This window comes from Cetorhinus maximus, chromosome 5 (assembly GCF_964194155.1).
Source record: "Cetorhinus maximus chromosome 5, sCetMax3.hap1.1, whole genome shotgun sequence".
In the NCBI taxonomy this organism is placed as follows: Eukaryota; Metazoa; Chordata; class Chondrichthyes; order Lamniformes; family Cetorhinidae; genus Cetorhinus; species Cetorhinus maximus.
This window is the reverse complement of record NC_135883.1, coordinates 82,091,398-82,102,143: the sequence shown is the minus strand read 5'-3', so window position 1 is coordinate 82,102,143 and position 10,746 is coordinate 82,091,398. Positions and strand designations below refer to the sequence as shown.

General features: G+C 46.7%; 1 protein-coding gene across 1 annotated transcript in view; it reads right to left on the bottom strand.

The window, feature by feature from the left end:
* Positions 1–201: 201 nt before the first annotated feature.
* Positions 202–10,746, bottom strand: part of LOC144681117 (vesicular inhibitory amino acid transporter) — a 48,867-nt gene continuing 38,322 nt past the window's right edge. The window contains exon 2 of the mRNA XM_078542847.1: positions 202–1,353. Within this exon, the coding sequence (XP_078398973.1) occupies positions 202–1,353 (1,152 nt within the window). The remainder of the gene's footprint in view (positions 1,354–10,746) is intronic.

Sequence of the window (10,746 nt, the reverse complement as noted above, 5' to 3'; positions counted from 1 at the left end):
GATTTGCGCCCCGCACATCCCATTACATCACACCCACGAATTAAAATTCTCCCGTATGCATCTCTTAATAACACTAAGAAACTATGTAAAGGACGTGACCCAGAAAGAAGTAAAAGGTTACATTAATCAAATGACGGGTTTTGTATTTGTTTATATATAACAGATACTTAATTTCAGTCATCAGAGGGGTAAGATGCACATTTAACTTCTTCTGAAAGCATGAATTAGTCCTTTCACTGAACAGAATATTCCAGAAAGACCACAAAGTGATCCTAGGAAGATAATGGAAATGTCCAGGAATCTTTGCAGATTACCTAATTTATACCAGAGCAACCTCAAGTGAAAAACTGAAGGAAGAAGAAAAGTCAAAACAGCTCCTGTAACACTGCCTGTTAACCCCATTAAGAGGGCAAAGTGGGGCATAAATATGGCCATTAGGAGTGTTAACATCAATAAGCAGCCTCGCAGAACAAGTGCCCAGACTTGAGCTTTCGCTTCCACTGAGCTTTGATTCAAAATACAACTTTGCAAAACTTCAGCAGCTGCATAAAAGGGCAGCGGATAGGAAAGGAGAGCCTTGACCACCAAGCACACATTCACCAACATCCGCAGGGTGAATGGCAGGTTATCTGTGATTACTTCCTTTGTTTCATTTCCCCAGGTTAAAAATGTGACAAGGACAAAGACTGTTTTAAAGATACATGCAGACAAATGAGTCCAGGTCAACATGCACACAAAGTTACCCTTGTTTTTCATACTGCCTTCCAGAGTTGGCAGGAAAATCTGTGAAGTGTAGCTGAAAATGATAACTCCAATGGAAACCAAAAAGTTTTCAAAATCCATTGAAAAGTTTACCCTTTTCCATGACCATTTCTGCGCTTGTGTCATACAATAAGTAATCACAACGAATGTCACAACAAAATGGACCACAGAGCAAAGAAGACTCAGTTTTGATACAATCCGAAGATTTTGTATGAAAAGACATGGGACCAATATAACAACTGCTATTACAAACCAGGTTTTCTCTGACATTTGCATATGTGGGAAACTGTGGAACATGAGATTCCCACTTACCACCAGATATAAAATACAGGTCATAATTAGTTCAGCTAACTGGGCACAATTAACAATTTTGCCTCCTAGTTTGGGGAATAGTTGCTTGCAGCAGGCATTGGCAATGTCTTCGTATGATGTCCTCACTCTGACATGCTGTCCTTCTTCATTTTCTTCATACAAACAAGCAATGAGAATTTTGCCAGTGTAGCAGCAAATAACAGCAGCTAACATGATGAGGAACAATCCAACATATCCACTGTGCAGAACAGCGTATGGCAAACCCAGGACAAAAATACCCTGAAGAAAACAAAAAAAGAAAGCTTTCAAGTAAATTGTCTGTTATACCAAGGTAATATGTAAAACCATGCGTAACTATTAATAATATATTAATTTAACGGAGGCTGTTACATGCTGCCAGTTGACAGGAAACAAAAAAAGCAATGGATTAAATCTGTGAAAGCCAAGCTGGTTGCAACTCATTGCTCTGTAAAATAAATTAGCCTAGAAATTATTGTTCATGATAATAGTGTCAGGATGTCTAACTTGCTATAACAATTGTGTGGCATCCCTTGATCTGCTGTTTGAATGGAGCAAATAATCCATTTCTTTCAAATGGATTAAAACCTCCATTAAAACAACAAATAGGGATGTTCCAAAAATGCTTACTAATGTTGCAAATAGAAATTTCCAGGCTATTGCTCTATTTTATTTATTAGGAAGCAGTAAATTTTTTCTCAGAAATAATCAAAGCCAATTAATTTTACCAAACTTTAAAGGAAATCTTCCTTTGTCATTTTGCTTCAATCCATAAATAGTTGTTAATACTGTAATTCAAACCTAATGAGGCCAGCCAAAGAAGATATAGCTTCAAGACTCATATTCATTAACTTGCCTTACACAGTGTTCTTGTGTTTATCCTTTATTAATATGCCCACAAGCAAGCCGTACACAAAAATGCATGAAATATTAATAAATCACATCAGTGGTAAAAAATAATTATCAAACTCTTTGCTAAAAGTTTCCCTTTTTGAAACTGATACTAAGAAGTTGTTTTCATTTCTCTGGATCATGTAGACCTGAACATTTCTCTTGCAAAAGCTAAATCATCTGAAGTGACTACAACAAAACCACTCATTAATCTTCAAGGTCTCAGTTATAGGAAAACACTGGAGAAACTGGGCAGAGTATTATGATGTCCTGCCAGTGGGTTTGCAGATGGCATGGGGGGGCTCATAAAATTTTCTGGGTGGCCTTCCTGCCAACCTCCTGCCTGGTCCCAGTCTGCCCACAATTTTACAGAGGGGCAGACAAGGTCTTGGGTGGCTCGCAGACTCTCATCCTAATTTAGGACCTTAAGTGGCCATCTGTTGAGGCTGGCAGGAGCAGTTCAGGGGCAGGAGGGAAGCCCAGCAGGGTGGGAAGGGGGGGTGGGCACCTTCCTCAAGGGCTGCCTATTCATATCGGGCAACCCCCAGCCTCCAATGCTGCCCCCTCCCACCACTGCCACCAAGGTCTTCCTCCCCACAGGAGCTCCCACACCCCCCTGGCTTCTCAATCAAGACCCTCGCCCCACTTTCCCCACCCTCTCGTGTCTCATCTCCCCTCCCTGCTATGAGACATGCGACACTTACTTCATCCTGGACTTTGATAAGAATCTGAGGTCTGCTTGCAGTCCCAGTCCCGGCCACTGCTGCCACTGGCACTGCTGGAATGACAGAGCCATTGGCCATTCGGGTTAACTGGCAGCACTCTGAGGCAGAACTTCTGCCCTTCACTCAGACGGTAGACCCGTCTCCAGCCAATTAACTTTCCCCATCGTGTTAAATGACTGTGGGACTGCTGTACTCTTCGGGTGGCGGGGCAGAAACTGTACCATCTGGAAAACCCTGCCCATAAAAGAAAAGCCTGTCATGTTAATCTTAAACAAGTATATCATCAGGAAAATGTGACTTGCTTTAATTGTGAAAATAAAACAAGGGGTCACAGGTTTAAGCTGGTAAAAGACAAATTAAGGGTGGAATCATCCCAGGTTTGCACTAAGTGGGGAGTGGGCGGGAAAAAGAACCTTTTACCCGTCGGCCGCAATGGCGGCTTTCCATGCCGCATCGTCCCAATCCCACCTCATTAATCATGCATTCCCAGGGAACATGCTATTTCGCTGACGGGCGGCATCCAGTTTGCCCGCCACACAGTCACCTTGCCGCTTCCTCATGCCTGTCGCTATATTTAAGGAGCAGCCGCATCCACACCTCTCAGTGCTTCCAGCCTCAGCGGCTGCAGGGAAGACTTGGCCCCGAAAGGCAAGAAGACTGCAGCCCCTGATTCAGTAACACATCTCTGGAATGCCTTTTGGATGCTGTGGAGGCCCATTGTGATGTACTCTACCCCTGCTCTGGACGAAGGGCAGCAAGCAAGGTGATAAATCCAGCATGGGAGGCGGTAGCAGTGGTGGTCAGTGCCAATGCCCTGCAAAAGAGGACAGCCACCCAGCTCCACTACGGGATGAATGGTCTCATACGTTCCACCAGGGTAAGTCACTCTTCTCATCACTCTCAACTCACACACTCACAAACCCATCACACATCCATAGGGATCTCACACCTCAAAGGACAACAGCACTAACTCTTACACACATCCTCACATCTCCATCAGGGTCATATCCTCTGGAGCTCACATCCTCACCCTGTCCATGGCTCCGCTCACCACACAAACATTCCATGCAGTGCCATGTGTCCTGCTCACACTCTCTCCATCCGTTTTCATGCAGGAGAAGCTGGCCCACAACAGGAGGGAGAGGTCCCAGATTGGGGGGGGGGGTGGAGTGGCCCACATTAGGCCCCTCACTCACTTTGAGGAGCCATCACACTGACTGGCGAGGACATGGACCGTGCCTGCGGTGACAGTGAGGTCGGCGGCGAATATCCACATGAGGATCCTGCACCGCATCATCCCTCTCTCAAAGCAACTGTAAGTGCTCTGTTTCCTGTTTTTGATTCTGCTGCCATGCACTAATTATTTCCACTTTGGTTCACAGGGAACTAACACCCTCAGCCAGCCAGTCCTTCAGCTCCATCCATGTCCTCCCCTCTTGCCAAGAGGACTCCTTCTCTATTGAAGAGCTGGAAATAAGCAGCATGGAAGACCTGTCACTGTGCTTAACCACACCTTCCATCAACACAGACACACACCTCGGTGGGACCTAGATCTAGAGCAAGCTCAGGTTCACAATCTGGTGGTCACCGCACGGACACATGTCCGCAGCAGGAGGAGCAGGTTCAGCCGAGCTCCCTGGCACTCGGAGGACTGCTGGGGAAGAGGCATCTGTGAGGTCCGAATCAGATGACGAACCTCTGGATTTGGTCTTCCAACTCATTGTAGAGACTCAGCAGAGGGTGGGGGACATCACGCAGAGCTGTTGGAAGCCCTCAACAGGGTAGCACGGGAGTCGGAGGAGTGCGTCCGCCTGCTCTCTGATGAAGTGGTGCCCACATGTATGCACATGTAGGTCTCTATGGGAAGAATGGCAGAAGCCATGGAGACCCTGGTCCAGCAGAACGCAGGGATATGCGCAGACCTGCAATCCATTGTGGTAGCCATGGGTGAGTTACTGCAGTGGCAACGTGAGAGGGAAACAGAGCACCTCGACGTCCCTTCAGGTGCTCTTTCCTTCAGGGAGTCATGCTGGGGCCCTTGGGCACCCAAAGGGAGAGGGAGCAGCAGCTGGACAGCCCTGGGTCATCCACTCAGGAATTGCAGAGGTTGCCCTTTCCCTCTGAGTCCCCTTTGCCTGTAACCCCGACATCTGAGCTGACCTGCATTTCCGCCCACCCACTGAGTGCACTGCCATGCAGCACCTGCTCCCATCCAACACGAGTCTTCTTTCACTTTTGGTTTTAGAAGCATGTCGTCCTTTCCCCTCCTCCAGTCACCCATGTCCTTTCCACCATCACTGTCAACCCTCCTGACATCACCTTCCACCTCCCCACCGTCAGCTGTCAGCCTTTTTCTCTCAGGGATGTCCATGTGAATGTGCATGTTCCCTACCTTCCCAATAATACCACCCCCATCCACATTAACCTCCCCGACCACCTCCTTCCCACCCCCAGGATCCGAGTCTGCCTCCAAATCCCCATCAACTACAATCACCATCAATTCTACTGATACCGTTGCACCCTCACTCTCCCAGCCTACTGGCCCACTCTGCCCTCTCTTATTCTTACCACAGTGGCAGCAGTGTGTACCATCTACAAGATCCACTGCAGAAACTCACCAAGGCTCCTTGGGCAGCACCTTCCAAACCCATGATCGCATCAGATGCATGGGAACACCACCACCTGGAAGTTCCCTTCCAAGCCACTCACCATCCTGACTTGGAAATATATCGCCGTTCCTTCACTGTCACTGGGTCAAAATCCTGGAACTCCCTTTCTAACAGCACTGTGGATGTACCTACACCACATGGACTGCACCGGTTCAAGATGGCAGCTCACCACCACCTTCTCAAGGGCAACTAGGGATGGGCAATAAATGCTGGCCCAGCCAGCGACGCTCACATCCCATAAAAATGAATTAAAAAAAGCTACTTCCTCTCCCAAGACTTGTTCCTCCCCAGACACCTTACTGCCCCCAAACCCCTTCCCCCTCTGATATCTTCCTCCCCCACAGTCTCCTTCCTCCCCCCCGGTCTCCTTTGTCCTCCAGACTCCTTCTTCCTTCTGGAATCTTTCCTCCCCCCCTCCTGACTCCTCCCTCCCCCAGCACTCCTTCCCCCCGCCTTACCTCTACCTTACTCCTTCCTCCATCCTTACTCCTTCCCCCACTTACCCCTTCCTCCACCCTTACTCCTTACCCCCTTTTACTCCTTCCTCCACCCTATTTCTTCCACCCTCCTTACTCCTTCCTCCCCCTGGACTGCTTCCTCCTTCTGGTCTCCTTCCCCATGGACTTCTTCCCCTTCGGAACTCCTTCCTCCACCCAAAGTCCTTCCTCCCCGCCGAACTCCTTTCCCCTCCAAATGCCTTCCCTTACACCTTCCTCCCGATTTGCCGTATTCTGCCCTGTTACACCCTCCTCCCCAGTACTCCCTCCCCACCTCCCAGCCTTACCCGCCGACGCCTTTGTTCCCTCTCCTAACCTCACCCCGACACTTTCATTCCCCCCTCCCAACCTAACCCCCGACACCTTCGTTTCCCCCTCTCCCAATCTTACCCCCTGACACCTTTGTTCTCCCCCCAACCTCACCCCCTGACACCTTTGTTCTCCCCTCCCAACCTCTCCCCCCAGTTATGACACAGCAGATGGTAAATGCTGAGTTGTTCAAATCCCAAAGGGAAACTTGAAACAACTGCCCCGATTCGTTTTGCAATTTGTATAAATTTCGAACGAATGCCTTGAATTCAGTCGTAATAAGACCACCGAGTCTTATAGGTTTTACAAAACTAGGTTAAACGTTTATTAATACATGTAAAATTATCTACATGTATCTACAAATTACTACTATGATAACTTCTAAATCCTCTACTTAATCTAACTCCCAGTTACACTTTTGTTAAGGCAACAGTAAAACGCATAGATTTTGTTTAGCTATCTTCTCAAATGAAATAAAGAATGCTTCAACAGCTCTTTCCTCAAACTTTGGAAGAACTTGTACAAATTTAAACATCTCCCTACTGGGTTCTGATCTGGAAATAAGTCCTGCCTCACCTACTGCTGCCTCTTCTTTAACTGCCGGCATTTTAAGCCGGAATTCTCTTTCTTTCTCTCTCTCTCTCTTTCTCCTTCCTCCTTTTCTAATCTCACCATTTCTAATTCGCTTTCTTGTTTTCTCTCTCCTGCCTTTTTGCCTGATTTTTTTAAATGCTCTTTTTCTTTTTCTGCTGCCTCTAGTTCCGTTTTTTCATTTGCAACTGAATTTGAGCCCATTCCAATGAACCACCCCTTGGAGAACACGGACTCTCAGGTATTCCTTCCAACTTCAAATGCTGTACTATACCTTCAATTATGTCTGATTTCCTCACCCCTACAGGTAATCCTAATTGTAATTTATCTGCCAATTCCATTATCTTAGCTTTAGTTACCTTTTGTAAACCAACCAAAGTTATAACTTCAACTCCCAGACAAGACTTAGCAATTGCCAAAGCCATGTTGCAGTCTCACTACTACAAAAAAGTCTCACACCAGCTCCTAAATTTAAAGTGCTTCTCCTACTCATAGGGAAAAATTTTCCCCCCCGTTGGGAGGGAAGTGCGGGAGTGGGTGTGGGCGGGTGTGTGATCGACGCCCCCAATCGGGGGCGCACTGCCATTTTACATGGGCGGGCCAATTAAGGCCCACCCAGCATGATGTCCGCCGGAAGTGCTATGCGCTCCCTGTGCGGGCGGGAGGGGGATTCCCTCAGCCGGGAGTGCAAAAGAGCGCACTGATGTCCCTGAGGCTAAGTGCTGCCTCAGTGCGATTGGCTCCGAATTAAAATTTGCAATACGAATGATGGAAAAATTTCCCTGACATGTCCCCTCATGTGACACTGTCATATGAGTTGTGGCATGTCCATAACTTTCATTGAAACCTTTATTAAACATTTAAATATCCTCATGAAACCTCATCCAGCCCGTGGATGAGGTTTCATGCTTTTTCGGAAGCCCGCCAGGGCTCCCGGCCTGCCCACCAACCTTAAGGTTGGCCAGGCAGTTCCATTTATGGCTTTAATTAGTTTCTCAATGGCCTCAATAGGCCGTTGACAGGTCGGCGGGGGCGCAGCCAAGTCAACTGCGCGCCTGCCGATCTGAAAATGGAAATGATGCGGGGTGACATCGGGAGTTCCACCCGATGTCATCCTGCGTCAGTTTATGCCCGCTCGCCGATGGGAAAATTCCTCCCATAAATTTAAGATTAACCAGCTCCAAACCAATCAAGGAATTTCAAATATATCCTGCAAAGAGTACCCAATTTTTGTTATGACACAGCAGATGGTAAATGATGAGTTGTTCAAATCCCAAAGGAAAACTTGAAACAACTACCACAACTTGTTTTGCAATTTGCCTTGAATTCGGTCATAATAAGACCACCAAGTCTTATAGGATTATACAAAACTAGATTAAACATTTATTAATAAGATGAATGATTTTAAACATATACACAGATCTACAAATTACTACTATGATAACTTCTAAATCCACCACGTAATCCCCGTTACACTTTCATTAAGGCAACAGTAAGACACATAGGTTTTACAAGACCTAGACAAAGAAACATGATACCCTGAACAAGTTGAATTCAAAGTGAGTTTTCTTAATTTCAGTTCTTTGAAAACAGCAGGTTGAGGCATAGATGCTGAAGGCTTTTCACACTTGTAAGATCTAAAATGCCTACCCTTAACACAAAGCCTTCACTCCTTTATACATATTTCCCCTTTGAATGCAAATTTCCATTGTTTCACTATGTCTTTGGACTTTATCTTCCTGATAATAAAAACCTTTCATAGCATTAATTTTTACCAGTAATCTTTGGGAAAAATAAACACACAGTTTCTAAATTTCACTTGGCTAGGTGACACATTTCACCCCTCCTTTGAAAATAACCTAGTCTGGTTTATTTAAAAGTGCAATGTCATTTCATTCTAAACATCCCCCATGTTTACCGTGTTTACATCAAAGCCTTCAGATCAGCTGCCTTTAATCCAATTAAGTCTCACACACACATATATAGACAGAAATACCACTATTTTACAATAAATTCCAATAACATTATTATATCTTCCTGACACCCCTCACCCCCTACACCTTCCTTCCCCACCTCCCAAACTCACCCCCCTTGATACACCTTCCTCTTCCAGTCAAACCTTGACTTTCCTCTCCCACACACCCCCAGTACACCTTCCTCTCCCTCTCACCGCTGGAACTTCCTCTCCACTCCCTTGATGATCATCCGTAGTAGACCACGACCAAGGCACCAAAGTAGACCCTTAAAGGTGATTTTCCGCCTTCCATGAGCTGCTTCGTGGCGGAGCCATGTCCATGAGAATCCACCCAGCATGCGATGCATGCTCCTCCAGGGTCCCGTTATTGTTGGGGTCCAGCATTTTCTGCTCCTTGGATGTCCATGGCGTGAACAAGGCCCTGACGGTAAGTCCCGAATTCTGCATGTCACACTTGTCAAGACGTAGGTGGTAAATTTGATGTGGGTGGATGATTCTGGTGAGCTGGGCTTGTAATGATATGCAGATGTATTAAAATGAAGTTCCGGACATGTGGCGGCAGGAAATGTGGCCTGCCGTTGACAGGCGGAGTGGACGATTTCAAACTGGCTTCATGACATTGTAAAACCGATTTTTGGCCTTCCCGCCATTTTCTCCGCTCACACCCGCCATGACGCCTGACTCCAGCGGGCACAGAAAATTCAACTCTAAGATATCTTGTAACAGGGTTGCTGAGTGTCTTTGTTTTCTAGATGATGCAAAAATAAATTGCAGAATATATTTAAAAACATTTTTGCCTAAAGTTTTGCATTTAAACTATTACCAGGTGCTTGTTTTTATTTAACTCCAGAAAGACAAAGATAGTGCTTATAGTGGTTTCTTTTATTTATACTGAAAATTTTTTTAAAACTGATTGATAGTCGAAAATGTATGTTCAGACTATGGGCAGAATTGTCCGGTCCTGTTGGCATCGGACGTCATGGTGGGTGGAGGGTCAGTAAAATATGGCGAGAAGGCCAAAAGTCGGTTTTACGTCGTCGTGAAACCAGTTTTTGATTGACTGCTCCACCTGTCAATGGTGGGCCGCGTTTCCGCATGGGGACGTGGGGCACCTAATTTCAATACTTTAGCATCTCATTAAAAGCCCTGCTTGTCAGAATAACCCCCATGTCAAAGTTACTGCCTATGTCAGCGTGACTTCAGAATGGCGTGCTTCATGATGGCCTTTATAAGGCGTGCACCTGGCGACCTGAACTTGGAGGGGAACTCGGAGATGAGTGCACATAACCTTGCACAATGCTTGTGAACATCGCCCGTGTGACATCAAGGAAGAGGCGCTGCTCATTTGCAGGGGGCACAGGCAAGTCATATTTTCCTAACTGGCTTACAGTGTGGTGTCAGGGTAAGGGCTCCAGTGCAGATCAGTCTGGAGGGCAGGGGGCAGGGGAGTGCTGTTGGGAGCTAGGCAGCACAGACTGAAGGAGGTACTCAAGCACATGCTGGCTGTTTGGAGGGGGTGTGGGGGGGGTGGAGTTGCTAGGCAGCACAGGCTGAGGGAAGTACACAAGCGCATGCTGGGGGGCTGGGAGAGGGGGTTGAGGGAAGTGGGAATGCACTTGGAAAAGCTTGTCAAAAGTGAGCATTCTTCCACAATTGAGACCGTTCAGCTGCAGCTCCATTGACATGATTGGAGTTGGGCCTCTGAAGCTTTTCTGCCCACTCAAGCAACGCAAAAGCATAAAAGTGCCACCAAATGCTTCAGAACCTTTCAATCCTTGGGCTCAGACTGAAGATTAATGTGTGTTTTAGGGGGCAGCAGAATAATTGCATGACTGGGTAAATTGTAGAAACCCCTTGTGACAGGTGGCCATGGCACAATCACTGGTGAAGGTGCTCAGATCCCCTTGCAATCTTTTTTATTAAGATTTGGACCAGTCTCCCACATGGCTCAAGCTAACAGTGCAGCCTTGCAGTGCACGTTAGGAGAATGCCTGCGC